Source organism: Boeremia exigua (assembly GCF_020726555.1).
Source record: "Boeremia exigua strain MPI-SDFR-AT-0100 chromosome Unknown C7974scaffold_10, whole genome shotgun sequence".
In the NCBI taxonomy this organism is placed as follows: domain Eukaryota; kingdom Fungi; phylum Ascomycota; class Dothideomycetes; order Pleosporales; family Didymellaceae; genus Boeremia; species Boeremia exigua.
In genome coordinates this window covers 304604-330023 of record NW_025763527.1, presented here as the reverse complement: position 1 = coordinate 330023, position 25420 = coordinate 304604, and the positions used below count along the sequence as shown (strand labels likewise).

Here is a 25420-nt window from a genome sequence, read left to right as displayed (position 1 = left end):
TGCGCTAGCTGAGTAAGGCAGGAGCGTCCGTGCACAGGCGTCAAGCACAAAGCCGTCGCGACGTCAATAATAACAATGTCATGACTCTTACAATAACGGCGAGAGACTGACTATTGTTGACCAGAGGTAGAAGGCTTAGTGCAAGTGCTATTCCTCAGGATCACCCTCGCTGCGCCGCCAAATTTCTGCGACATGGCGAAGGTCAAGCTTCCAAAGCCAAAGGGCATCCCGAATAAGCACTTGCATGCGCGGACCACGTTCCTCTACCAGGCTGCCACCTACTTGACTTTACACTCTACTGCCAGCAAAGAGAGTAGTCAAGGAGCTGTGAACACCTCAGGAACAGACCAAACTCTACCACCATCACCTCTTGCCCTCCAGCTCGGCTCCGACCTCCACACGGTCTCAAGGAAGGCTCAGCTCCGCCTATCTATTGACTTGAAGCGCTCCATGTGCAAGAGTTGCAACGCGATATTGATACCTGGACACACCGCAACGCAGACGATTGTGAATGAGAGCAAGGGTGAGCGCAAACCATGGGCCGATGTTCTGGTCATCAATTGCAAGCGCTGCGGTAGCAAGAGAAGGATGCCTGTTGGCGCGAAAAGACAGACAAAGAAAAGGGACCGGCTCGCGGTTCTGGATACTGCGGCGACGAGCGACATGGAAGGTGTCGAATCGACAACGTCGGTGCCAACTGCCGCAGAGAATACTCCTAGTTCAGGATGAGTCAATGCTTGCATATTCGCCGTTGTCCGTTTTGGAGATCTTTCTGCGTTCGATCTCACGAAGCCAAACAGCTTACCAGACGTGAGCTCTTTTCAGTTCATGTCCGATATTAAGCGTGGACTCCTATTGAACACGAACTTTCAACTGTGGCCACCCAGCACCTGTGGTTCGCTGGAAAATGGATCGAACTTCTCCGAAGTCATGAGTAGCTACTACCAGCTTTTAGCTTGAGAAGGATGCATCACAGGTCGCCTAACTGGATCCATAATGAGAACAGCCTCGACTTGTCAGGTCCAGCGTGGACTACACAAGCTTTCGCCCACCGAACAACGATCTCCAGGTGTGGTGGCTCGCTCTTCGACAGATATTAGGCATACGACGAGCGCTCCACGGGAGGAAGAGATGCACTCGAGAATGCACTTAGACTGCGAGAATGCGAATCTCAAGGTAGTTGGTGGGTAATTACTCAGTTTCATTGACACTCGTCGAGTGACATGAATCTCAAGATCCCAGAATGCTTGACCATTACATCTGTGAATGGGTGCCAAGTCCTGTGTGATCTGGTACAAGAACCGGTAGCCGAAGGAACACCACATCGGTCGAGTCCGTGTGATATGATGTGATGGTTGCAAGGCTGCCAGAGCTGAGCCTGGAACATATCTTTCGTGCAGTGACGTTGTGGGGTTCCACGCTTGCAGGGATGACGCGCTACGGCGCCCCGGAGCAGGGGTTTGATGGAACACTCCCGCGCTGGAGTGTTCCATCGACGGAGCTTCACGCCCTGACTGCCTGCTGCCCTGCCAACATCGCCATTGCGACCCAGCAGCATGTCTGAGGACGCAGCCGGAGACTCTGCGTCGGGCCTGCCCCCGGACACATTGCCAGCGCTGGTAGGCTGAGAGACTATCAGGATGAGCTCCTTGCTAAGCTGCCCACCGCAGATTCAAGACATCCTCGAGGACACGCTGTCGAACATTGTCCTGCAGACTGCGCTATCATGCCACCGCGCCGAGAAGCTGCTTCGCATGCAGTCGGCCGCCACACAAGCCGAGTCCATCGCCCTCGCAGCCCTCGAGCCCGCGTCGCTGAAAGCCGGCGCGACCAGCCAGCCCTCGATACCGATCGCTGAGACGTCCGCCGCGAAGTACGAGAACGGCCGCGTCCTGCTCAAAGGCAACCCGCTCAAGACGACCCCGGAGATCATATGTCCGCACTGCAAGCTGCCGCGCCTGATGCACCCGATCATGGGCAAGGGCATGCAGACGCCCGACCTGACCAAGGAGTACTGCATGCTGTATCCGTGGGTGCAGCGCTCAGGCCATGATGTCTACGGCAATCCGTTCCCCACCGACATGGCCAAGTCGAAGAAGGAGCGCGAGCTCATCAAGCAGCAGCAGAAGAACGCCGACAAGGAGAGTGTCGGCACTCCGGGCTCGCAAGACACAGAGATGGCCGGCGACGCCAAAGAGATCAAGCTCAACACAGGCGGCAAGCCCGCTTCCTACATCCCCTGGCACACCTGCCCGAACTGCAAGCGCTCGCTGCTCATCACACGATTCGCACAGCATCTCGAGAAGTGCCTTGGCATATCAGGGCGCCAATCAAGCCGCAACGCCATGGCCAAACTCGTCGGTCAAAACGGCACTGGCTCAGGACTCGGCAACACGCCCCTCGGCAGCCGCATGGGCACGCCCAACCCCGGCTCCCAGGGCGACGGAGTTGCTCTCAAAACCAAGGGCAAAGGCATCAGCCCGATGAAGAAATTTGCCCAAGCCGATGACGACGCCGATGACCTCGCCGACGACACTCCTGAGCGCAAAAAGAAGAAGAAATCCTCCTACATCAAGAAAGCCGACCGCGAAAAGGGCTCCGGCTCCGCCAGCCTCAAAGTCAAGCTCAAAACCAGCCGGCCCGAGGCCGAGCGCAAGGCCAGCGAGACGAGCGAGCGCAGCGAGGGCAAGCGCGAGCGCGACGCCGACGAGGCCGAGGAGCCGCGCAAGAAGAAGATCAAGCTCAGTCTGGGCGGCAAGGACCGCGCGAGCGCGAGTGTCGAGCCCGCAGACTAGGCTCCGGCGGTGTATATTACGGGCATTTCAGGGCGTTTGGCATTTTGCGGGTGATACCATTACGGCAGGGCGGGCATATGACCTGCGGCGTTTGGACGTTTCCTTGTTTCGCTTCACGACGCACTCTGGGAGTGCGATAGAGGGACATGATAGTGTAATGACAGCACGTTGAACTGGATACGATGCGTAGCCCTACTATTGCACATCACCGCGCCGCAAAAATTTGGCGAATGCGCACCCAGACTGTTGACTTGATGCGCAACGTCCCACAAAAATAGCCCCCGTGCGAGACTAAGGGAGTGTGGCTCGAGACTGACACACGCGCAAAAAAGATGATTCGACCCAGACTTGAACTGGAGACCTTCAGTGGACCTAACAGGTGAATGTTAGACTGACGTGATAACCAACTACACCATCGAACCCAATTTGATGAAGTTTCGTGATTTCAGTATATCTATATATCACTATAGTGTGTTTAGTGTGTGTAAGACTCGCTTCCGCTAGCCTCGTTCCACGACGTCCAGCCTCAACATCACCGACCACACTCCGCCAGGCCAGGGTTTCGTGAGCGCGAAAACCTCCTTTCAGTGCCCTGGTCTGCAGTCATCGGTTCCATGGGGTGTTCTGGATTTCGTTCAGCCTGGTGAGCCCGCCCACAACCTCCTCGAAGCTGCTTTTGCCCGTGCGTGTCCAGCCAAACCTCGTCTTCGCCTTCTTCACCGTACATGCAGAGTCTCGCACCGATGTCGTATTTCTGTACCGACTTCTCGGCTTCTATATCCAGACGCTCGAACTCGTTGACATGCTGTATGGCGAGCGCGTTGATCTGGGGCTTGTCGTGCAGTGTGCTTTGCTCATGAGCGGCTCGTGGTCGACATTGAAGAACTCGCCCCGTTGCCGCAACTGCGTCTGCTCGACGTGGTGGCAGAGAGCGACATAGCCACAGTCTAGATTGCGAGGATCGGTAAATGATTTAATGAATGCTGCTGTGTCGATTGCGCGCTTGAATGCAGTCGCGACACCAAGCAGACTAATGGCAGCTCTACACTGCCGTGTTGCAAGGGGTGAGCTTCTCAGACACAAGTGTGTGGGAAGTTGAGGTGTTCGTGAGACGTTTTAATGTCCATGGGTTCTCGACAATCGGTTTCCAACTCCTGCTGTTGAGGCGGGGCTCTGCATGTAATCCTGTTCAGTGCCACTTTCTCCGTCGACACCGGCTACTTGGTGTTGATCTCTCGTCTATTATGGGTGTGACAACTTTCACGAGTATTTGCAACCACCGACTTAGTCTCATCGTGCACGTCAAGCCAGCTGCTAACTCACTTTACTTCGATCTACATTTACATCATTGGGAGCTACAGACTGGAGTGATGACACTCCAGTCTGTAGCTCCCAATGAACACAACCCCAGCCCACATTTCACCTAGCCTACGTGGCCTCGGTTTCAACGTATTGGATCATTCGTGGTCAGACATACAGACATCTGAGCGGCCTTCCACTAGAAAGAAAGAGCCTTTGCCACTGTCGTCACTAGCATCAGAACCCAGCGAGAAATTCCTCAAGCGTACGGGCTCCTGGAGCTTCCTACGGGCCTCCGGGAGATACAATGTACCTAACACCCACATCTCGAAGATCGGAGTCGTCAGTCGAGGGGGTACCCGCGAGGTGTCCGCACTGGGTAGCGGCCTTCCGTTCGAAGTCGTCAAGCACACTACAGACGAGTCCACCGAAAAATCCCCCCACGCAACAGTACCACAGCGGTCAAACTCTACTAAGAGAAGCGTGACTCAAATCGAGAGACCGGGAGAGCCCTCTTCGCCACCATCCCCCGCGATCGCAGCCTTCACACACCCGGCACTTCGAAACATGAGAATCCGGTGAAACTCCTGTTCAGCGGGTGGAGACCTGGTTCCAGCATCCCGGCTCTGACAGTAGAGTTGGGCTCACACGCGTCCTCGGGCCATGGTCCACAAAACCCGGAGTACGAGTTCAGTTCCGTGGACAAGCGGCACTTAACGATTGACATTGCCTTTGGGTTGCATGCTATCCACCAAGCAGAGCAGGGTTTATACACGGCGACATATCGATAAAACCCGAAAACACCATACTAACCGGCCTTGATACGTCTGGCCGCGATGCAGTCGCGAAGCAGACCGGTGTTGGGCGTACCGCTCACACAGACGAGGATGTTGGGGCTCCGCTCCATTCACGCCCCGGTGGTCTGCACCCGAGATCGAGACCAGGGCGCGGATACCAACGGGCGCGCAGATAGCTACTCGCGCGGTCTCATTACAGCCAGCACCTGGTCTCCATCCGCCGACGCACACAGCACCGAGAACGACGCCGAGACTTCCTTTCAGCAGAGACCCGATGGGCTAGACGATGGAGAGCGCAGGGGTTTGCTCGGGTATTGGAAGAGCAGCGACGGTATTCTCGTTCCTCGTCTGTGTTATCTCGCGATTGCTGACGATAGTTTGGGAGAGCTTTGCAGGGTGCTGCGGTTTGTACTGCAGACATCGCAACTGGATCGAGCCACAGCTGTGTTTTGCGGGCGCGGAGTCGGGGAGCCCTACCGTCGAGCGGCTGTCAAGGCTTCTGTGGTGGATCAGGTGGTGGCGCTGGCGCTGGTGCGCGGCGCGTCCGCTGTTTGAGCTGCTGCGGGATGCGCTGGAGGGTATGCAGAAGGTGTTTGCGGGCGCGGGGGGTGGTGTGATTAGCCCATGGCAGAGGGGGGAGGGGGGGGGGGGGGTAAATGAGATTAGGTAGGTCAGCGAGATTGGTGAGGCCATTTCTTCAGAGGTTGGTTGTTTGGATTTGTCTGGAGCTGGGGGAGGAGCTGGGGGTGTGCTGGAGGATGTTGTAAGAACGCTGGAAGAACGCTAGGGGGATGCTGTAGATTTGTTAGAAGTACACTATGTGTTAGAAACATGCTGTAATTGTTAGAGAAATGCAATGCTTGGATGCATGTGGAAATGTTAGCAGCACGCCAGAAACACGGTTCGCAGAAGCTCAGCAGCCCACGCACAGCACGCACCCCACACGCCGCACGCCCGGGTCCCGCACAATCCAGAGGAAAACACCACTACATTTCTCTCTCGTCATCGTCTAGAATACACAATCCTACCACGCCGCTTCTCGGTGAGCGTCGCCGGCTGGGTATACCAGAACCGCGCTATTTACAAAGTATCCTTGAGCAGCTTGTTCATCTTGGCCATCTTCGAGGACACGGACAGGTCGATGGTGCGGTCGCCAATCTCGACAATCAGGCCGCCGCGGATCTCGGGGTTGACCTTGGACACGACCTTGAGCTTCTGGCCCTGGGCGACGTACTGCGACTTGGAGATGGCGGCCTCGAGGCGGGAGAGCGTCTTGTTGTCGAGCGCCTGCAGATGGTGTCAGCGAGGGGAGTTCTGCGTCTGGGGCTTTGGGGGGGCTGTTCAACGTACCGCCGCGCTGGTGACTACGAGCTCGATCTCGCCGCGGTGCGCGCCCATCAGGACGCTGAAGTTCTCGACCACGCCCTCGAGCACGCCCAGCCTGTTGTTTTGGGCGAGTGTGTCGAGCAGGTTCTTGACGATGCCGTCCTTGTCCGCACCGACGTGCTTCTGCAGCTCGGCCACGATCTGCTGCTTGTCGGACACGGACAGAGTGGGAGCGCGCAGGATCTCGGCGAGCTTGGCGTCCTTCTGGAAGATGGTGGCGAGCTGCTCGAGCGACTTGGCGGTGCCGTCGAGCGCGTTGGTCTTCGCGGCCGCGGTGTACTGGAGCGGAGCTGTTAGCCGGGGTCGAGGGTGTGCTGCGAGCCATTGCGGCGCCGTGGCATCGCGGGGTCATCGGCGGGCGGCCAATTGGGGGCACGGGAGGCGTACCAAAGCGCTGGCGTATGTTCCATCGACGCCGAAGAGCGCAACGGGGGGCTTGGTTGCGGCGCTGGAGGGAGCGGCGGCGGCGTAGCCGCGGGCGAAGCGGGCGGCAATGGGGGCGCGGGGGGCACCAGCCCGGAGAGCGGTGCTGAAGGCTCGTGCGGCAGACATGGCGGTTGGAGGGGAGATGGGTTGCGGGATGGGCGAGCTTCGGAGGCTTTGGCGTTGCGGTTGCGATGTCGACCTGAGATTCTGCTCTGCCAGCCGGCCTAAACCGAATCCAGTGGCCGAGCATCCTGGCCCGAGCTCATGACCATCATCACGCCGCGATTGAGAGTTGCGCAATATTATAAGAAATAGTAAATAAAGGCATCACCTGGTTTCAAGTTTGGTGTTTTTCGTTGATCGAGTCTTACTATGTCTGCGTAATTCGCCGTCGTTGCGGCACAAGCTGCCAAGAACAGAGCTGGTCAAGATAGTTGAGATGAAATAGCTCGAATTGTCTGTTAAGACGGCTATCCGCCTTCTACGTCAACTTGCAATAGTTCCTGCCCTGGCCGACCTGCCACTTGCACAGCCCAACCTCAACGCCCATGCTCACGAACCCGGCTATGCAGATGCCCGCAGAGTCGCTCACGCTGGTGGCTCCGAGACTGAACTCTCTGTCCTCCTTCTTGACGTTGTCTGTGATCTCGGCAAACGTGCTCACATACACAAGCCCGCCGAGCAGGCCTTCCCAGAAGATCACCACACAAACAACGTAGTAGCTCGGGATGAAGTCGAACATGGCGTGGAGAGTCAGGAGAATCAGGTTGGCGATTTGCAGAAATGAAGGCAGATACAGGTGGTGGACACGTATGAATGGCGTCGACGACCGCGAGATGAAGACGCCAACCTGGTAGATGACGGCGTAGGTGCTGTAGAAGGAGCGGTACTCGGTGAAGGGAGAGTCGGCAAGCGGGAACAACAGGGTCGGCGCTACACCCTGGTTGATGGTGTACTCAGCGATGTAGACGAGGAGAAGAGGTAGCATGCTAGCGGTGTCAGTAGTCAATACATGTCTGTACTCGACGGTCATACTTACTATGGAAAGAACAGGCCCCGAGCGCGGTTTAGGTTGGCCTGGAAGCTCTTCAGAGCTCCAGCGATGCCATCCTCTTTGACCGGGGCGAAGCTTCGCCCGGATGCAGAGTGGACGGATGACGCCAATAGCCCGTCATGCTCCCTTTCGCGGTCCAGTGGCTCGTCTGCGTCTGGCTGATCGTCGCTGTCGATGGCTTCGTAGTCGTGGCTCTTGTTCGATCCAGCTTTCAACGGCCCGTGGGGGAGCACAAAGTAGAAGCTAGCAAGCATGATCAAAGGCAGGAAGGAGAAGAACAGCAAGCTCGTGCGGGGGCTAATGCGCAGCGTGTTCGTCGCCAGGGCGTACGCGCCGGCTCCAACCAGGCCTGCACCGCCTGTTCCAGAGCCCCAGGCTGCGAGGGCAAAGTGGCCGTAGTAGTGTGTCAGGCCCAGGAAGCTGAGCTCGCCACCACCACTACTCAAACTCGCCAGCATGACACCACACATCTTGATGGCGATCGTCCTCGAGTCTTGCAGCGCGGGAGTGACGGCGATGATGAGCATGCCGCTCGCAGACAAGGCTACAAAGACCCATATCCGCACGTTGTAGGGTATCTTGTGGATGAAGTAGGGGGCGCAGAGCTTGGTGAGGAACGAGGGAATCACGTCGCAGAGGAGGACGACGCCTTTGGGAACGTCGGCGCCGACGAGATCGAGGGCGGCGGAGAGGATGATGACGTAGAGCACATTGTTGATGAGTCCTGGTGCGGTTAGTGATGCACGGCAGCTGTGTGCGTGAAGCTGCGTCGGTGGTGCTGGACGCGAGCCTCACGAGACGGTCGAGCATGCACATCAAGCAGACCAGACCTACCGACCAACTGATTACCCGGGCTTACTCACCAAACAGCCAGAAGGCAGCACACACTCTAGGGTCGGCGCCGTCGAAGACAGCCCTCAGACGCGCGCGGTAGACGGCCCACGAAGCGGCTGGGGAGCCGGGCATGGGGAGCGGCATGGAGGTCTACAGCTCGCGCGGACATGTCATGACGGCGTTGAGTGGTGGTGGTGGGCACGTGCGCTGAGACACAGCAAGCGGCGCCTCGAACCGATCGGCGCTCGAATGGCGGTGGGCGGTGGTCGGGGCCAGTGGGGCTCAGGCACTGTGCGCGTCGCCCAAGACGGCACTCAGCGCTCCTGGTCGGCGTCGGCGTCAAGGCTCTGCTCGGCTGGCTGGGACTCGGCGCACTGCTGCAGGCCCATCACGTAAACGCGCTGCAAGGCCGTCTCCAAAACTGCGTGTTGCGGGGCGACAGGGATCACTAGCGGATCGCGGCGTTGGCTTACCTTCCGCGCCATGGTATGCTTTGCTTCTTGCATCCTGTGCGCTGTGGCTCACCGTCTCCTCGGGCGTGTCTGCACCGCACCCACACTCGCGCCCGGCTGCTGCCCTCTGCCGCCCTGAGGCTGTCCGCGTCTGCGTTTGAGTCTGCGTCTGCGTCCGCGCTCCTTGTTGCGTGCTTCTGCGTGCTTGACTGCTGGATGCGCCCGGCTGGCTGCCAGCACCATGGACACCCGCCCGCCTGCGCCGCCGTTCACGCGTCCGCCCGAACGCCCCCAGACGCACACGGCGACCGCGTACGCCAGCTACCCGCCGTCGACCCGCCCGCAGCAGGCCCAGCAGGCCCAGCAGGCCCAGCAGCCGCTGCACGTTCCGTTCGCGACCTCGACCGACCCGTACGCCGCCGCGAGACGCGACCCGTTCCTCCCGCACGCCTCGCACCACGCACGCCAGCGCAGCCACGGCGCGCTGGAGGGATCGTCTGCCGAGCGGAGCGGCGACTGGGCACACACAGGTACGCATCACACCGGGCTGCAAGGGCAGCTGGCGCCTCGCCGCTGGGACAGTCGCTCGCTGCTGGGTGCTGTCGGACGCCGTGGCACAGCTCGCATGGCTGGGGGCGCGCAGAGACATGGCAGAGACATGGCAGAGATGCGCTGCCCTTGCACGCGTTGGCTGTCGCGGCCGGCATTTCGACGCTGCGACGGTTGCGCAGTCCTGAGGCCTCTCCGCACTGTTGGCTCGCCAAAGCTGCCCTATGCACCTGCTAGCCTCTTCTGGGAATTGACGGGCTGATCATGTCTAGTGCGCAATCACGGGAGCTTGTCCTATGGAGCTCAGAACAATCCTCAGTCTGCTCCGGCACAACAGCCGTCCATGAGTGCCTCCAGCACGCCCTCAGGCCCGTCGCCCTACGCCTTTGATGGGTCGCGCCGCCGCTCGTTAAACGGTACGCCCCCACTCGCCGCTCAAACTAACGCCCCGCGTTTGCACCAAAGTTCGTTTCATGCTGATCTCCGCCCAGCACCTTCCCACGATCCGCCATCCTTCCCACGACAGATGCCGCCGCCCGCATCGCCCCCACAGCAGCAGACGCAACCGCAGCGGCCTGCCTACGCGTCCAACTTCGGCCCCGCCAGAGAGCTTCCTGGTCTCGGCCAGGCGCACCGCCCGGGCAGCAGCATGTCCATCTCGTCCATCATCGGTGGAGCTGATGCAGGTGCTTCTGCCCAGGCCTCGCACTCGCAGCCATCGCCATCCGCCCATGCATCGCAGCCCAACACCCACAGCATGCAGCCGCCCTCGCCCCGACGAGCTTTTCCATCTGGAATGCGCTCAGACTTTGCGCCCTTCCGTCGTCAGCCATCCCCAGATAGGTCAACGCCGGGCACCAGCACACCGAGAGCATCCGAGGGCCACAGCTACTCTGCCGGCTCGCCACCGACTCGACCGTACAGCACCCACAGCTCGCCCAACCTAGGCCGGCAGTCTCTCCCGCCTTCGCATCAAGGCTACAAGTCTTCGGCGTTTCCATCACAGCGTCTCTTCGGGCCCTTGCCAAACGACCTGCTCGCTCGCGATAGCCGACAGCCCCCAGGAAACATACCGCCGCGTCCGAACAGCCAGCCCAGTGCACCCGCCGGCCCAGGCGAACGAGAACGAGTGTCGTCGAACGAGACACTACCAGGCCGCCGTGGTGCTTACGGGCAGCCAGAAGAGCGACGCCGGACGCTGGGAGAGCAATCGAGACCTGATCCCGCCGAGCTTTTGCGAGGTATTGGTCACGCTGCGGCAGACAGGAACCGACCCGTCACCGTGCATCCTGTCTCTCACTCAGCCTTCAATCCCCCGCAGGAACAACATGGCACTGCTGGATCGAACGAGCCATCGCGCTCTCTCTGGCGGTCGCCAGCGACTTCCGAGCCTCCACGCGAACCTGCGGAGCCTCACCGAGAAGCACCTCCCGCGCTGTATCGCAACTACGGTTCCTATCCGCCTTCTGTGCCAGGTCCTCCACGGTACGGCCCTTCGACGCTGAGCGAGATGGCACCAAGACGAAGCATCGATCAGTTGAACAATCGCGTAGTTGAGCAGTACCACGCGCCACCTACCTCTGATCCAAATTCCAAGGAGCGGTACCAAACAGAGCCACTCACTCGTTCCTTCTCTGGGGGAAGTGCATACCCAGGCCGATCCATGTACGGAGAGCCAATGCAGCACTCCAAGTCGCACATCGGTCTGGGTCTGGAAGAGAGCAGGAGAACAGGCCGCGCTTCTCCCCTGCCTCAAGCTGTGCAGGGTGCTCAAGCACCGCCCTTCATGACGGGCAAAGACCCTGGCATCAAGAGCGAGTTTGGACGCATGTTCTCGGGTCTCGGTGGATTGGGATCATCCACTCCGCTGCGTGGAAGCCCGTTGCCCCAGCTTGGACAAGATGGACAGGAGCCTGGCGAGATGATGAGGAGGATCAGTTCGCAGCAGGGAAGGAAGCCGAAGAGGGTGAAAGACGAAAGCAACGTCTTCGACGATGATAGCAATGATGGGAGAGGAACGCCGACAGGTGTGCGAGGTGCCAAACGCAACAAGCACGCGCATCCTCCCAATCACCATCACCATCACGCGCAACATCATCAGTAAGTTTTCACCCGCCATATTTATTCCAGCACTAACCAATCCAGTCACCACCACCACCATCACCACCATGACGATCCAACATCAGCACCTCCGACTGCTATAAACGGACGACAATCGAGCGTGCCTCGCAGCGGTCCCTCGCAGCCTGTGCATCACCATCACCACATACAGGGCACACCCCATCACCACCACCACCATCACACCCCCCGTGCAATGCCTCTGGCTACGAAGTTGTCTCCCAAGGTCCACGATGTCCAAGCCGTGCTTGAGGAAGCTGCCAAGCTCCCCCGCAGGCATCTTGGATCACAGGTCTACGAAGCCACCACGGAGCTGCCCAGGCCGAATTCATCATTGGATGATCAATTTGGATATGCCTCCAAGCCCAACCGCCTGCCTCGCTTCGAGGTGAATCCTATCAACTGCACCTTCACCATCAGGGTGCCGCGGTTCTATCTAAAACCCCGACAGAGGCAGCATGTTGTCCTCGAGCGGCATCTGTGGGGCGCGCGTGTCTATCGCGACGACTCAGATCCCATCGCTGCCGCCATACACTCCGGTTGGATTCGCGGAGAATGGGACGATACTGTCGACGTTGGCATGCTCGACCCACGCATCACAGCGGCCAACGACCCAAGCGATGCCGAGGACACGCTCAACAAGATCCCAACGGCTCCTGTGACGCCCCCTGCAGATATGGATCTCCAGATCGAGATCCTGATCCTGCCGCAGCTGCAGGAGTACACTGGCTCCGTCGAATACGGCATCGCGAGCCGGCACAGCAAAACACACGACGGCTTGAGCTTCATGATTAACAAAATCAGATGGGTCGAGGAGGGCATTGGCAGCCGCGGACAGGAGCGAACAGCAGCGGCTCTGAGGCGCCGACTCGACGCAAGCGCGACTCTTCTCGCCCTCATGAACGGCGGGGAAAAGCTACACACGGCGAACGGCATGGCGAAGCTGCATGCCTGATGTACTGTTTCCACAATTTGCAACGGCCGTTTGGATACATTGCATGAGCGTCTGTTTTCGTGCATCGTCGAATTGTACCACCAGGACGCGTTTGAGCATTGCTATATACCCGTAGTTTTAGGGCCTGCAAGGCTTCGCATGTATGGATATCTGGTAGAGCTATACGAGCAATCTAATGTTTGACATGAGAAATTCAATGACGGGAACACACCATATCCGCGGACATGCCACGCACGTGGCAGCGATTGTCACAGCGATTGCATCAGAGATAGCGGTGTGTTGGGCTTCTGCCGCGTCGTGATAAGGTAGCTGGATATCCCAGGACAGCAGGCGCGTCCGAGAGCGGAAAGAGTGTCTTGTCTGTCCGATTCCCTGTCCTTCAATCGCAGACTTTCACCTGTCGGAAGAACTTTCTACAATCTGCTCGTCACCACAAGGCTCGCGCTGCCCCACCAACAACCACCAGCAGCAGCGCCACTTGCACAGTGCTTTACGACAATGGGTCACGCTAGGACCTATTCTATCTCGACGGTGAGTTGGTTCATTTTTCTCTGCAGCGGTCATGATGCTCGTGGCCTTTTCGCCGAGTCTGGACGACAACACACGGAGGTCGACTTTGTTCCGGCATTCGGCGGCTTAAAATGGCTCCGCTCCCAGCACCAAGTGTCGTCATACTGGACAGAGTGCAGCACGCACACGACCAGCTGAAGCACCAAACTGCACTGTAGCTGCGCAGGTTGAAGGCAGTGTTTGGGGCACGGATGAGGACTGCGTTGTCGTCGGCCAGGGGAGCGGCGTGCTGGCCAACGCTTGTCGTCGAATGAGGATCGCGTGTCGCGACTGCTCCACCGAGCTTTTAGCACGGAGCCGCAGGCCGAACGCTTGACGCTTGTGAAAAGAGAAGATGGCCGTTCTAAATGCGGGGAACTGTCGGCCATCAAGCTTCCTCTCCTTCGCTACTCGAGTGCCGAGCCGACTTCGCGCCTCTGCAACGACCCCCACAACTGCCGCTTCCACAATCGCCTCTGCTCGTACCCCGGACACCCTGACCGCCTGCACCTGCATTGTTTTCGAACTTGGTTAATACCGCATTTCACGCCGCACCTCGGAAGTCCGCCGGCGAGATTCCGACCATTTTTAATATTCACACTTCAGCACTGCTTAGTCTGTCCGGTCACTCAGGAGCTGGTCTCACTGCACATTATGACGGGATCCAATGGCTACTATGCGCCAAATATGCGCGCCGTGCCTGCAGGCGAACTCATAAAACCGCTCAGAAGAACTAACGGTACCGGTGTGCAGGCCGAGGACACGCGGATATGCGTCGTCATGGTGGGCTTGCCCGCGCGCGGCAAGAGTCTGATTGCACAAAAGGGTGAGTGCTGCGCCGCTCCGCTTGGCCTGGCTAACTAGGCAGTTGTTCGATATCTGCACTGGCTGTCTATCAAATCGAAAACCTTCAACGTGGGGCAGTACCGTCGGACGGCGACGCCGAACCCCTCCGCCGAGTTCTTCGACCAGTCGAACCCCGAGGGCGAGCGGCTGCGGAAGGCTGCGGCCGAGGCCGCCGTCAACGACATGTGCAAGTGGTTCGCGGAGGGCAGGGGCCTGATTGCGATTCTGGATGCGACCAACTCGACCAAGAGCCGCCGCCGGTGGATACAGGAGCGCTGCCAGGCCGAGAACATCGAGACGCTGTTTGTCGAGTCGAAATGCGACGACGAGGACCTCATCATGAGCAACATCCTCGAAGTCAAGACCACGTCGCCCGACTACGTCGGCCAGGACCCCGAGGTTGCTGCAGCCGACTTCCGCAACCGCATCCGCAACTACGAGAAGGTGTACGAGACGATTGACGAGGACGAGCGCGATCTCACCTACGTCAAGCTGATCGATGTGGGCAAGCAGGTCATCATCAACCAGATCCAGGACTACCTCCAGAGCCGCGTCGTCTACTACCTGATGAACCTGCACATCAAGCCGCGGTCGATCTGGTTATCACGTGTAAGTTGGTTGATGTGATTCAAGGCAGGCGCTAACTGTCGCAGCACGGCGAGTCCGAGTTCAACCTGACGGGCCAGATTGGCGGCGACGCAGACATCTCGGAGCGCGGCGACGCATATGCGCACGCGCTGCCCGGGCTGGTCGCGCAGTCGGTCGGCGACGGGCGCAAGCTGACAGTCTGGACGTCGACATTAAAACGCACGATCCAAACGGCGCGATTCCTGCCGTTCGAGAAGCTCGAGTGGAAAGCGCTCGACGAGCTCGACTCGGGCGTGTGCGACGGCCTCACGTACGCGCAGATTGAGCAGAAATACCCCGAGGACTTTGCCTCGCGCGACGAGGACAAGTACAACTACCGCTACCTCGGCGGCGAGTCGTATCGAGACGTGGTGATCCGCCTCGAGCCCATCATCATGGAGCTGGAGCGCAGCGAGAACATCTTGATCGTCACACACCAGGCGATCCTGCGATGCATATACGCGTACTTCATGAACGTGCCGCAGGAGCAGAGCCCGTGGATGGAGGTGCCGCTGCACACGCTCATCAAGCTCACGCCCAAGGCATACTCGACGCAGGAGGAGAGGCTGAAGGCCGACATCCCCGCGGTCAGCACGTGGAGGGGAAAGGGCAGTAAGGCTGAGCACCAGCAGGCAGCGGAACACGCATGATGACGCTCCCTAGGCACAGTTTGACCGGGCCCGACGATGGAGGTATGGCAGGATAGAGGCCGATAGTCTAGCGTTCTGGCATCCATACACTTCCCAATGCATTGACCTGTCTTGTGTGACACGACGTGACGCGTCCACTTCCCCGCCGAGCATGTCCGCACCACCATCACCGCTCGACCACGCTGCACCTCACCTCATAATGCCGCCCTACCCCGCGGCCCCGTTCCCCTCGCAAGCAGACACCTCGTCCGTGAACACCGCGCCGCCCGTCCCCGCGCAGCAGGGCCACGCGCCGAGCACCGCGCATCCTCCCAGTCCAGGCACAGCTTCGAATACAAACGCGTCTGCAAACGCAAACACGAATACACCCGCAAACGCGAATGCACATCTAGCCTCGCATTCAAGCATAAACGCGAATTCGAATACACACACGCATTCAAGCACAAACACGCCCCCGCGCCCGCGCCCCCAGCCCGCGGCAACCGCATCCACTTCCGCGTCCGCGTCCGCGTCTGCGTCTGCGACCGCGTCTTTCACACCAGCCCAGCGCAGTGCGCAGGCGAGGGGCAAGCCGTTCCAGAACACCCCCCACAACAGCCCATCAAGCGCCACAGCACCCACCACCCACCTCCCCTTGCCGCACGCGCAGCAAGCGCAGCAGCAGGCAGCGCAGCACGCCCAACGCACCGCCCTCCTGCACACGCACGCGCGCTCCACCGCCGAAAAAGCCGCCACAGACTTCCAAACACGCCAGAACAGGCATGAAGCAGCCGCGATCCTGGACTCCACGGAGATGCTGATTTGGTACGCGGCGGCGCGGGGCGAGAGCGTCGCGCAGACGCGCAGGTGGTGTGAGGGGGTTGTGCTGGGGTGTGATGGCGGGGGATGGGGGAGGGAGCGGGTGTGGGGGGAGGAGTGGGATGTTGATTTGGATAGGCGGCGGGGGAAGGGGAAGGGGAGGGGGAAGGGGAGGGGGGCTACCAGGGGGATGGATGGAGGGGGGGAGGAGGGGGATGGCGGGGAGTGAGGGACTTGGACGTGGGGATGGGATGGTGCGATGGCGCGGGTCGATGTGGTGAGGTGTGGTTTGATACGATATAATGATGTACAGCAGTATACCCCGGCATAGTAATTGCATTTGGTTTCTATAATAAGGCGCGGTGCTATGGTGCGCTGCGGCGTAGTAGTAGTATGTCATGGCATGGCATAGAAGGTACGATGCAGTGTAGTGCACTATGGTGTATAAGAGCAGTTTAAGGAGCAATGGACTGAGAAGAAGAAGAAGAGGAGGAGGAGGAAGAAGAGAATGCCTGGCACTCACAAGCGTATAAAGCTTTCTGAAGCACAGCTCACAGCACAGCACACAACACCCCACACCGCGAGCCAGACACTCTACTCCCGGGACTGCAGCCTAGGTGGTACGAGATAAATACAAAAGGCAAATGAAAGGCAACCAGGAGGCAGTCTAGGTGCTGCACACTAGGTATCATGCTCTAGTTACCGTAGCTAGGTACCACAATCTAGCTACACAGACGCACAAAACAAGTCCAACCCAGACACAGACACCCAGACCCCCAGCCCGCAAGCTCGTCGTCGAAACCCGTCTGTCGTGTTGCTTCTTCAAGAAGAGGAACGCGCTGACAGCGATGCGTGATACAGACTTATATCATATTATGCATGTACACCGTGTATACACTCTGTACACTCCATGAACTCTATACACTCCATCTCCATACACTCCACACACTCTATCTCTATACACTCCATCTCCATACAGTACACTCTTTTCCCCCCACACCCTGCGTACCCTCTACAGCCCCCCCCCCCCCCCCCCCCGATCCACGGGCCCAGGGCCAAGCACATATCCCGCATCATTCCCATCACGTAGCCACTCCAGCGACGTGAGAGTGTGAAGCACGCGTGCTCGGCTCTCTGGGGGCGCTGGTTGCGTGGTGTGCTGTTGCAGAGAATACCTGCGCAGTCTCAAAAGCCAGAGTCTGGGTTTGTAGAGCAAGAGGGGTTGTGAGAACGCGAACGCGAATACCACACATGTCGGGGATGAACACAGCACGCCGCACGCCGCACACCGCACAAGGCATAGGAGAAAAGTGAAGTGGAAAACGAGCGTAGCTCCGTCGGTGCTGCTATCTCTCTATCGTATTCAAACACGGCGAACGCCTGCGCGCGGCCCGGAACCGGAGCCTGGCGCTTTCTTGTACACTTGCACCTGCACCTGCACCTGCGATGCGCGGGTCTGGGGGCCTCGAGGATGTGTGCTCGAGGCTACCTTTGCCCCCCCCCCCCCCCCTCCTTTGCCCCCTCCATTGCCCCCTTATTCTCTTGCCCCCCAACTCTCCAACACCACCCCGCCTGCGCTCCAACAGTCTCCATCCCCGCGCCCAATCGTACACGCTACACGCCCTCCTCCATGCCGACATCTCTCCACCACCGCCCGCGCCCGCCCGCGCCGTCGAACATCTCCTCCGCGTCGCCGACCTGCCGCCGCTCCGAGACCTCCCTGCTGACGACGCCGCTGAGCTTGAGCCGCATGGCCTTGAGGGCGAGGAAGCTGTTGGCGCCGGCTTTTCCCCGCGACGCCGAAGCCGAGGTGTTACCAGAGCGGATCATTTCGCTGGTGGTCCAGCGGTCGCGGGGCGGGGGTCGTTGCTATTGGAGCGGCTCCGAGGACGAGGAGAGCCGGTTGAGGTGCAGGTAGACGTCTGTGCCGTAGCTGGCGGGGTGTTAGTATGTCTCAAACGAAAAAAGAATGGTGATTAAGGATCAGACGCACCCTTCCATGCTGATGAGCTTCAGGTCGCCGCCAAAGTAGCGCGCGTAGAGGCGCGAAATGGGGAGGCCGTAGCCGAAACCCGCCATCGGGGCCTTGAAGTCTGATTTGTTAAAGTCCGGGTCCAGGCTCGGCGTCTGGTCGACGGTGGTGTACATGTACGTCCAGACGAGGGGGATCGCAGAGCGGGGGATGCCGCCGCCCTCGTCGGAGATCTTGATCGTGATGTCCTCCTTGCCCTCAGCCACAATAACCTTTGTGACGGGGAAGTCGTCCTTGTCCTGGCCGTGGCGCTCGACAACCGCGCGCAGCGAGTTCTTCAGCGTCTCGAACAGCATGTGCGACAGGTGCCCTGGCACGTACATGAAGCTGATGTCGTTGTTGCACACGAGCTGGACCTTGGGGGCGTCGAACAGGCCGTAGTGGTCCTCGCACACGAAGCGGGCGTTCTCGATGGCTTCCTGGGCGAGCTCGCGCACGTTGGTCTTGGTGCAGATGATGCCGACGTAGCTGGGGTCGGAGCGGGCGCGCTGGTCGGTCAGGGCGATGTGCTGGCCGATCAGCATGCGGATGCCGATGCGCGACATGTAGAAGCGGTCCAGGAAGGCCTGGATGTTGTGGTCGATCTGCATGCGCTGCCGCTTGCGCTTCCACTCGAGGATGCCCTGCGCGACGGTGGTCACGACGCTGTCGTGCCGCCGCTTGATCTTCTCCAGCGTGTCGGCGAACTTGGTGTTGTACGCGCTCAGCTCGGGCGGCCACTCCTGGCCATCATCTGCCGCGGCAAAGTAGCGGCGGCTGGAGGTGGCGCCCTTGTGGTCCTTTGCGCTGCCGTTGCCGTTGTCCGGGGCCGAGCGGTACTGGCCCTTCTGCACGCTGGGGTTCTGCGTGGCCTTGAGCAGCGGCGGCGTGCGCTTGGCGGGCTTGAGCAGGCGGTCCTTGACGTCTGCGGACAGGTTCGGGCGGGCGAGCTGCACGAGTTCCTGGGCGGGTCAGTCGGCGCGGCACACACACACGGCGCACGTACCTCAAACGACTGCGCGTACCAGTCGCGCACGCGGCATATCGACGGCATCTCGTTGAGCCCGTCCGGCAGGTCGTTCAGCTCCTGCACGCGGTGGGCCAGGCGGATGGGCAGCTCCTCGGACAGGAACTGCGACGCGCGGAACAGCGTCCCGGTCGACGGCTTCTCGCCAAACTGCACCATCTGCCGCAGCGACACACCTGCACTCATCAGCCGGGGCCTATGGGGGAACTGGGGGACGCACCCGTCGCCGGGAAGTTGCTGTAGTGCTGCGCCGGTTAGCCGCGAAGCATGGGCGACGCACTCCACGCACCTTGATCGTCTCCATCAGCTTCTCTGACCGTCTCCACGACATGGCGGCGTGCGAGGCCTTCCGGGCCCGTCGGTTGTGGTGTCGCCCAAGTCTCCGCTCGACGTGTGTCGATCAGTCTCCCCGCAATGGCCTCAACAGCGCTGAGACAAGCCGGAGCAGTGCACGCGAGCAATGGATAGCGGTAGCAATAGCAATGCCGCAGAGCGAGCGTCGTGTATGAGCGCACGAGACAATTGGCGTGGGTGGATATCGCGATGGGGCCAGTGACTTGACTAGGATCGAGTCCGGGCACCCCACAGATCACCTTTACATGTGACCACAGCTGGACCCCACGATGACAGGCGACTGATGTCAATCGCTGTCAGTGTCGAGCAGCACGCGTCTGCTCAATGGCGAGCGCCTGCATGCATTGCCCGCGCACCACCCGCTCGAGCGCCTGCATGCAATGCTGCGCTCCAGCCACAGACGCGCCCGAGGTCGAGCTCCAGTCCTCCGCTCGGCACGCTTCCACAACACCGAGGTCGCGTGAGGCAGGAGCCGGCGGGCCCCGAGCGCTGTGATTGGCGCGCCGGTGCAGCATCGCGACGTCAATAGTCAGGACTGTGATGTCTGATGTCCGATCTCTACGTCTGCAGGTAGTGATTGCGTTTCGTGGTTTCATGGTTTCAAAGTTTCAAACAGCGCAGCCATTGCAAAGTATCACGGGCACCCATCAGCTCAACAGCTTCCAGACGATTGTCGCTATCTCCAAATGCTCACGACTTATCGTTCCTGGCTGTTTGCAACCCAAATATACCGCAGCTATAAAGAAAACGCGCATTACAGACCCCCCAACCCCCAAGCAGCCATCTGACCAAACCCCATCTCAACGCCCCCACACCGCCGAATCCATATTGCTTTTCCACTGCCCTCCCTTAGTGAAGAGAGACTGTACTTCAGTTCTACAGATGTTCATTCTCGTTACTGCCGCTGCTCTGATACATGCCACAACCGAACAGCGTGAACGCGAGAACAAAGTGAGTGTGTACCATAACCGTCTGTATATGTAGACACAGATATAGACACAGACGTAAGCATACACAAGCATATATGTAGACACAGCACCGTCTGCATGGGTACACACATGCATCCACCAAGCTACCTGCCGACTGGGTGCTTGGTAGCAGAGCCGCACGCCCGAAGCCAGGAATTGTGGGTCCCCGCCGCGCCGAGGCTGCGAGCCAGGCGGCGTGTCAGAGACTTCGCCGGACCGCTGATTGGTGGAAACGCGCTGGTGAGGAAACGGGAGGAAGGAGGCGCGAGGCGCTGGATCGCGATGCCGTGGAAGAACACGGTGGCAGATGCAGACACGCACGTCGTGTGCTCGTGCAGGCTCGTACCTGTCTTGTTGCTGCTGTACTATGGAGGTTCACGGTCTCGGCACGGTTCACGGTCATGGTCATGTTCTGGTAGTCAAGTTGAAGAGGAGAAGATCTTGATTCGATTGTGCCGCTAATTCCAAACCGAACATGCAGCACCAGAATTCGAAAAGCGCCATTGGTATTCCAAACATAATCTACACAGGGCGCGGGCGCGCCGGAAGCGCGCGGCCATCGCCGCAATCGTACGTCTATCGTGGGTGTTGTACAATCGGAAGAAGGTTTGGTCGAAAGGGATTAGAGAAGGTCATGACGGTCGGTAGGGAGAGCGCGAGGGTATGCAGCGCTTATTTGGTCTCCTCCTGGAGGAAGGTGATGAGGTCGTTGCGGTCCTTGGGCTTCTTGAGACCACCGAAGGCCATCTTGGTGCCGGGAATGTACTTCTTGGGGTTCTCGAGGTACTCGAAGAGTGTGTTCTCGTCCCAGGTAATGCCCTTCTGCTTGTTGGCGTCGGTGTACGAGTAGCCGTCGACCTGGCCGGTCTTGCGGCCGAAGAGGCCGTGAAGCATGGGGCCGATCTTGTTGCCCTCACCCTCCTTCAGGGTGTGGCACTGGGCGCAGCGGGTCTTGAAGAGGTTGGCACCCTTCTTAGCATCGCCTGTGATGAACTGTTAGCTAGAGTTGCGTTGTAGGAAGGCCAGCGCCACCGCCATCGCCATCGCGCCCAGGTCTCAGCCGCTCGACTCCCTTGATCGCAAAGTTTGCACCTTGCTGACCATGCTCGTTGAGGCGCTCGGATCTCGTCGACGGGACTGCCAGGATCGGCCGGCAGCCTGTCGGTGACGAGGATCGTGATGCGCGTGCTCAATGAGCGTCGGGAGTTCGTGGCGTGAGAGAAAAAGTTGCGATGACGTCCAGGGCTGCTGAGAACATGAAAACGTACCCTTCTCGTAACCCATTATGAATGAAGTTGGTGGTGGATGGGATTGGTGGTGGAGATGAGTGTGAGTGATGAAGCAGAGGCTGAGGATGAGCTTGGAGACGATAGTAGGAGAAAAGGATGCTGTGGGAAAATTGAGGCGCTTTTCATTCAACCAAGGACGAAGCGTGCACGGACGGCGCGCTTTGGATGACGCACTGGCCACGCTCGCGACTGCCTCCGATTCACAGCCAATCAGATGAACTTGGATGACACAGGTTGAGCATCACCTCCAGATGTCCAGTCGTTCGCTCTCTATCAAATCATCATGAAGTTGGTATCGGTATTTCGCAATGCGCGATGGCTTCTGCGATCTTCGTAGGTATCGCCATCAAACCTACGTTCGCCTTCAAAATGGTCGACGCAATCACTTTTTGCCTTCGTGAGCTCGATGGGACACCTCGGAATATCTCGCCGCCTGTCTCCGAGTTGGCTTGCATGTTGCCGCGGGATACCGCATTCTCTGCCGATGACATAGCGCGACAGCAGCGCGATTGGATTCATCCCCATCACGTGCCGAGCGTTCCATCTAGGCCCTTTCAGGCTCTGAACACCTGCAGGCCGTCCGTTGAGTGCTGCAGACGCATGTCGCGGTACGGACAGCCGTAGCAGTTGCACGCGAGGCCGTAGTCAGCAGCACCCCTGTCATGGTACGCAGGGTGGTTCGCATATCCGTGTACGATCAAGCGTTGGAACCTGTTTGCGAGCGTGTGCATACCTCGCCCACTGCCCGCTTTCCTGCTCAGTTCCTGTCGCCGTGACCAGTCCAGGGCCAGTGCTGCCAGTGTCTTTACCTGCGACGCTTGTCTCTTTTCTCCAGGCGCTTGTCGCGCGGTCCGCTATACGTCAATGTACCATATCTGACCTCATTGTCATCCTGCACCCCGCTGCGCAGCTCGAATGGACCAGATCCCCGGCATCCTATATGCCGACGAGGACTACACGACATGGTTGATCCTCGGTGCTAGCAGAGGCATTGGGCTGGAATTTGTGCGGCAGCTTTTGTCAAAGAACGAGCGTATCATTGCTACCGTGCGGGAGCCGTTTGCTGCACATGCCTCAGCCTTGTGGGGTCAGGCTGGTGGGGACCATGGGAGATGTCGGATGGAGATCTGTGACATTCTGTCCGAGGAGAGCATCGTAGTATGTTCTGCCTGAACAGCCTGCTCTGAATTTTGAACATTTGATGTTTGCTGTGGTAACATGGCTGACTAGCGGCAGCGATTCGTTCTGGCCCTCACCACCATACCAAACTTGAAGATCGACTATGTAGTTATAAACGCTGGAGTACTGAGGTACCCGAATGTAAGACGCCACCATCATATATATTTGAGCCGCACTAATTTCTCCAGAGAGCCACTGAGCTGTACGTATTCCTTCACCATACCACTTCCGGCTTAAAGCATGCATCACATCGGGCCTCAGCTGGGAAGCCAGCCACCTGATACGTATTTCCAACATGATCGTCGTGTCCTGTACCCAAAGTGCTGGGGAGCCGTTGCCAAGGTTGCCGTTTGGCACCACCTGTGGATACAAACAGTTACTTCGAGTTTCGCTCTGTACTGATGGTATTGCAGCTCGTTCGATGAATTCGCGTTCCACCTCCACACCAACACGATCGGGCCCATAATCACCGCCCAGAAGCTGCTGCAAACCAACATCCCCATTGGCACCATCGTCTTCATGTCGTCGGACTCCGGCTCAGCAGGCCAGTTTCGGGAGATGGAGGACGGGTTCGCAGCGTATGCGGCGTCGAAGGCAGCTCTGAACATGTCAGTGCGTCACATGGCTGCTGAGCTGAAGCGGAAAGACGACGATACGATTCTGCTATGTATGCATCCTGGGGAGGTGGCGACGGAGATGGCTAACATCCAGCTGCCGTGGGATGTGCAGGGGATCATTACGCCGGAAGAGAGTGTGAGCAAGATGATAGAGGTTATCAAGAGCAAGGGGATCCAGCATAGTGGGACCTTTTGGACTTACGAGAACAAGGTAAGTCGCGATCGCACACGTTTAAGCACTGCTAACATTGTACAGCCGTATTCGTGGTAGTAGACCTTTGCATTGCATCTCCTCTTCTTACATATCCCGGGCATGTCTCTTTTAGGACGCCCCTACTAGCGTATGAGTCATCAAATTCTGAATATAAGCCATGTCGAGAAGCTGGTTGAGCACTATTAGCCGCCTGGCCCTCGAAAGTAAGTATGGCGTGCTACTCGATCTCTCCAAACAGACCTCTCACAAAATCCGTGTCCCAGTCAAGACGCTCGTCGCCTTCAGGCAACTGATGCACAAGTGAAACAGCAGTGGTTGAGGTAGTCGTGTCTTGCTCCACGTTGCTGCTGCACTCGAGCTGACTCACGCGTGGCTTGCAGCGATTGCATAGCCTGCTACGACGGCAGTCTCTTCTGCCGTAACGGCACGTATGAAGGCGCGACCTATGCACAAGGTGCTGGTTCCCAGCTTCGCGTCGAAACCTCGGTGCTACATCCTGAGCTGTCAGATGTGCACTTTTTGCTAGCGCTGCAGACTGCTGCTCGCTGTCTGCCGACAAGGGGCGTTGGTGGATTCCAATCCTTGCGATTTGCCCCTTGGAGGCTTCCGCCCGCCTTTGTTCCGTTGTCAAGCCCAAGGACTGATGTGAAAACTCGTATGGCACGATCGCCGCTGACTTCGGACGCCGTTCAAGACTCTGAGGCGTCGAAAACAACGATTCACGCGCTCTTTCCGTGTATGCCTGATGCTTTACTGGGTATGGCGTACCAGGACCAAGACTCTCTTTCGCTATGACATCTTGAAGGGAGACCCGTTCAGCCCTGGGACTGTGCAGATGTCTACCCACTTCCTTCTTGGACATATCTTCCAACGGCGGTGAAGCTGCAGCAATATTTATCCCCTCGTTTGAGAGCAAGGACGGCAGTTGTCTCTGTGTGACCGGTGGAACGTTCAGGCCCTGCTGTGCTGTCTTCTGCTGTTCAATCTGCACTCGCAATCTCTCCGCAGCATTCGCTCTTTGCCGTCTCTTTTTTCCTGATCTCTTCCTCTTAGTCTGCATACGTTCTTGATTCTGTACATCGGACTCAAAACCAGAGGCAGCCATATGGTTGATATCTTCGGTCGTCAGTGTGCCGTTCACCAAGTGTTTCTGTTTGTTAGAGCGCTGCCTCGCCATACCTTTGAGTCGAGGAAGCGGCTGCGCCAGCTTTCCCTTAGGTGGTCTACCTTGCACAGCCATGAGCTCATCGCGCGGGTGTGAGCTGCGCTTATTAAACAATGGCGCCGTTGCTATCCCATGGTTGATCTTGGGGCCTACGAATGACTTCGGCTCTTGACTCATTTGGTCAGAAACGCGTAAGCGTAAGGGACACAAAGACAAAGAGCATGTGGGATCGTGTTCTGATTTGCCATACGGGAGGCCTACAGTCTGCTGGGGTGTGTTTACGTTGTGAAGGTAGTCGCACTTTTGCCTAGGACTCGGCCTGCAGTAGCCTTTGTGGTAAAAGTAAAAGCAGATTGGCGGAAGCTCACTCATACTGCGCGGTCCTTTTGGCGGATTGAATGGTCGTGGTAGGTCTACAGGGATATCGTTGCTTACGAGGCCGGGAAGTGACGGCGGGAAGC

At 58.6% G+C, this 25420-nt stretch overlaps 10 protein-coding genes and 1 non-coding gene across 11 annotated transcripts; 6 read left to right on the top strand and 5 right to left on the bottom strand.

Annotated features, from left to right (window-relative positions):
- The first annotated feature begins 27 nt into the window (after positions 1-27).
- Positions 28-896, top strand: C7974DRAFT_31716 (RNAse P Rpr2/Rpp21/SNM1 subunit domain-containing protein). Its single transcript, XM_046138587.1, has 2 exons — positions 28-753; positions 801-896. Exon 1 carries the CDS (start codon positions 193-195, stop codon positions 727-729), a length of 537 nt encoding a protein of 178 aa, XP_045993817.1. The 5' UTR covers positions 28-192; the 3' UTR covers positions 730-753; positions 801-896.
- Positions 897-1448: 552 nt separating this feature from the next.
- C7974DRAFT_400297 (uncharacterized protein) lies at positions 1449-3208 on the top strand. Its single transcript, XM_046142487.1, has 2 exons — positions 1449-1619; positions 1671-3208. The coding sequence occupies exons 1-2, from the start codon at positions 1557-1559 to the stop codon at positions 2793-2795; spliced, it is 1188 nt and encodes a 395-aa protein (XP_045993816.1). The 5' UTR covers positions 1449-1556; the 3' UTR covers positions 2796-3208.
- Positions 3129-3217, bottom strand: C7974DRAFT_t95. Its single transcript has one exon. It is a non-coding gene; the product is annotated as a tRNA-Val (tRNA).
- A 2402-nt stretch (positions 3218-5619) lies between these two features.
- On the bottom strand, positions 5620-6883 carry C7974DRAFT_400293 (ATP synthase delta subunit-domain-containing protein). Its single transcript, XM_046142486.1, has 3 exons — positions 6665-6883; positions 6242-6556; positions 5620-6178 (listed from the first exon to the last, which is right to left on the bottom strand). The coding sequence occupies exons 1-3, from the start codon at positions 6827-6829 to the stop codon at positions 5972-5974; spliced, it is 687 nt and encodes a 228-aa protein (XP_045993815.1). The 5' UTR covers positions 6830-6883; the 3' UTR covers positions 5620-5971.
- Positions 6884-7022: 139 nt separating this feature from the next.
- Positions 7023-8923, bottom strand: C7974DRAFT_400290 (batten's disease protein Cln3). Its single transcript, XM_046142485.1, has 3 exons — positions 8621-8923; positions 7743-8481; positions 7023-7692 (listed from the first exon to the last, which is right to left on the bottom strand). The coding sequence occupies exons 1-3, from the start codon at positions 8733-8735 to the stop codon at positions 7185-7187; spliced, it is 1362 nt and encodes a 453-aa protein (XP_045993814.1). The 5' UTR covers positions 8736-8923; the 3' UTR covers positions 7023-7184.
- A 1012-nt stretch (positions 8924-9935) lies between these two features.
- Positions 9936-12665, top strand: C7974DRAFT_317032 (histone deacetylation protein Rxt3-domain-containing protein; the record flags this gene model as incomplete). The annotated part of the gene is made up of 2 exons (XM_046138581.1): positions 9936-11692; positions 11738-12665. 2 exons carry the CDS (start codon positions 9936-9938, stop codon positions 12663-12665), a joined length of 2685 nt encoding a protein of 894 aa, XP_045993813.1.
- Positions 12666-13736: 1071 nt separating this feature from the next.
- C7974DRAFT_31658 (6-phosphofructo-2-kinase/fructose-2,6-biphosphatase 2) lies at positions 13737-15441 on the top strand. Its single transcript, XM_046138566.1, has 3 exons — positions 13737-14040; positions 14083-14669; positions 14714-15441. Exons 1-3 carry the CDS (start codon positions 13869-13871, stop codon positions 15335-15337), a joined length of 1383 nt encoding a protein of 460 aa, XP_045993812.1. The 5' UTR covers positions 13737-13868; the 3' UTR covers positions 15338-15441.
- A 65-nt stretch (positions 15442-15506) lies between these two features.
- On the top strand, positions 15507-16364 carry C7974DRAFT_426806 (uncharacterized protein; the record flags this gene model as incomplete). The annotated part of the gene is made up of 1 exon (XM_046144534.1): positions 15507-16364. Exon 1 carries the CDS (start codon positions 15537-15539, stop codon positions 16362-16364), a length of 828 nt encoding a protein of 275 aa, XP_045993811.1. The 5' UTR covers positions 15507-15536.
- A 1327-nt stretch (positions 16365-17691) lies between these two features.
- C7974DRAFT_400278 (kinase isozyme 4 mitochondrial precursor) lies at positions 17692-19890 on the bottom strand. The gene is made up of 5 exons (XM_046142484.1): positions 19463-19890; positions 19394-19418; positions 19153-19349; positions 18129-19108; positions 17692-18068 (listed from the first exon to the last, which is right to left on the bottom strand). Exons 1-5 carry the CDS (start codon positions 19502-19504, stop codon positions 18005-18007), a joined length of 1308 nt encoding a protein of 435 aa, XP_045993810.1. The 5' UTR covers positions 19505-19890; the 3' UTR covers positions 17692-18004.
- Positions 19891-20740: 850 nt separating this feature from the next.
- C7974DRAFT_31569 (cytochrome c-like domain-containing protein) lies at positions 20741-21864 on the bottom strand. Its single transcript, XM_046138521.1, has 2 exons — positions 21764-21864; positions 20741-21478 (listed from the first exon to the last, which is right to left on the bottom strand). Exons 1-2 carry the CDS (start codon positions 21777-21779, stop codon positions 21168-21170), a joined length of 327 nt encoding a protein of 108 aa, XP_045993809.1. The 5' UTR covers positions 21780-21864; the 3' UTR covers positions 20741-21167.
- Positions 21865-22438: 574 nt separating this feature from the next.
- Positions 22439-24036, top strand: C7974DRAFT_400272 (uncharacterized protein). Its single transcript, XM_046142483.1, has 5 exons — positions 22439-22942; positions 23021-23104; positions 23152-23165; positions 23377-23791; positions 23837-24036. Exons 1-5 carry the CDS (start codon positions 22700-22702, stop codon positions 23849-23851), a joined length of 771 nt encoding a protein of 256 aa, XP_045993808.1. The 5' UTR covers positions 22439-22699; the 3' UTR covers positions 23852-24036.
- Positions 24037-25420: the final 1384 nt, after the last annotated feature.

Excerpts from the sequence above, each read along its gene's own strand:
- C7974DRAFT_31716 (XM_046138587.1), top strand. The coding sequence starts at position 193 with ATGGCGAAGGTCAAGCTTCCAAAGCCAAAGGGCATCCCGAATAAGCAC.
- C7974DRAFT_400297 (XM_046142487.1), top strand. The coding sequence starts at position 1,557 with ATGTCTGAGGACGCAGCCGGAGACTCTGCGTCGGGCCTGCCCCCGGAC. Across the intron at positions 1,620-1,670 it reads CGGACACATTGCCAGCGCTG|ATTCAAGACATCCTCGAGGA; the intron begins GTAGGCTGAGAG and ends TGCCCACCGCAG.
- C7974DRAFT_400293 (XM_046142486.1), bottom strand. The coding sequence starts at position 6,829 with ATGTCTGCCGCACGAGCCTTCAGCACCGCTCTCCGGGCTGGTGCCCCC. Across the intron at positions 6,557-6,664 it reads GAACATACGCCAGCGCTTTG|TACACCGCGGCCGCGAAGAC; the intron begins GTACGCCTCCCG and ends GCTCCGCTCCAG. Across the intron at positions 6,179-6,241 it reads TCGTAGTCACCAGCGCGGCG|GCGCTCGACAACAAGACGCT; the intron begins GTACGTTGAACA and ends CACCATCTGCAG.
- C7974DRAFT_400290 (XM_046142485.1), bottom strand. The coding sequence starts at position 8,735 with ATGCCGCTCCCCATGCCCGGCTCCCCAGCCGCTTCGTGGGCCGTCTAC. Across the intron at positions 8,482-8,620 it reads TGCTGCCTTCTGGCTGTTTG|GACTCATCAACAATGTGCTC; the intron begins GTGAGTAAGCCC and ends TAACCGCACCAG. Across the intron at positions 7,693-7,742 it reads CGGGGCCTGTTCTTTCCATA|CATGCTACCTCTTCTCCTCG; the intron begins GTAAGTATGACC and ends TGACACCGCTAG.
- C7974DRAFT_31658 (XM_046138566.1), top strand. The coding sequence starts at position 13,869 with ATGACGGGATCCAATGGCTACTATGCGCCAAATATGCGCGCCGTGCCT. Across the intron at positions 14,041-14,082 it reads GAGTCTGATTGCACAAAAGG|TTGTTCGATATCTGCACTGG; the intron begins GTGAGTGCTGCG and ends CTAACTAGGCAG. Across the intron at positions 14,670-14,713 it reads GGTCGATCTGGTTATCACGT|CACGGCGAGTCCGAGTTCAA; the intron begins GTAAGTTGGTTG and ends TAACTGTCGCAG.
- C7974DRAFT_400278 (XM_046142484.1), bottom strand. The coding sequence starts at position 19,504 with ATGTCGTGGAGACGGTCAGAGAAGCTGATGGAGACGATCAAG. Across the intron at positions 19,109-19,152 it reads GGTACGCGCAGTCGTTTGAG|GAACTCGTGCAGCTCGCCCG; the intron begins GTACGTGCGCCG and ends TGACCCGCCCAG. Across the intron at positions 18,069-18,128 it reads AAGCTCATCAGCATGGAAGG|CTACGGCACAGACGTCTACC; the intron begins GTGCGTCTGATC and ends ACACCCCGCCAG.
- C7974DRAFT_400272 (XM_046142483.1), top strand. The coding sequence starts at position 22,700 with ATGGACCAGATCCCCGGCATCCTATATGCCGACGAGGACTACACGACA. Across the intron at positions 22,943-23,020 it reads TGTCCGAGGAGAGCATCGTA|CGATTCGTTCTGGCCCTCAC; the intron begins GTATGTTCTGCC and ends GACTAGCGGCAG.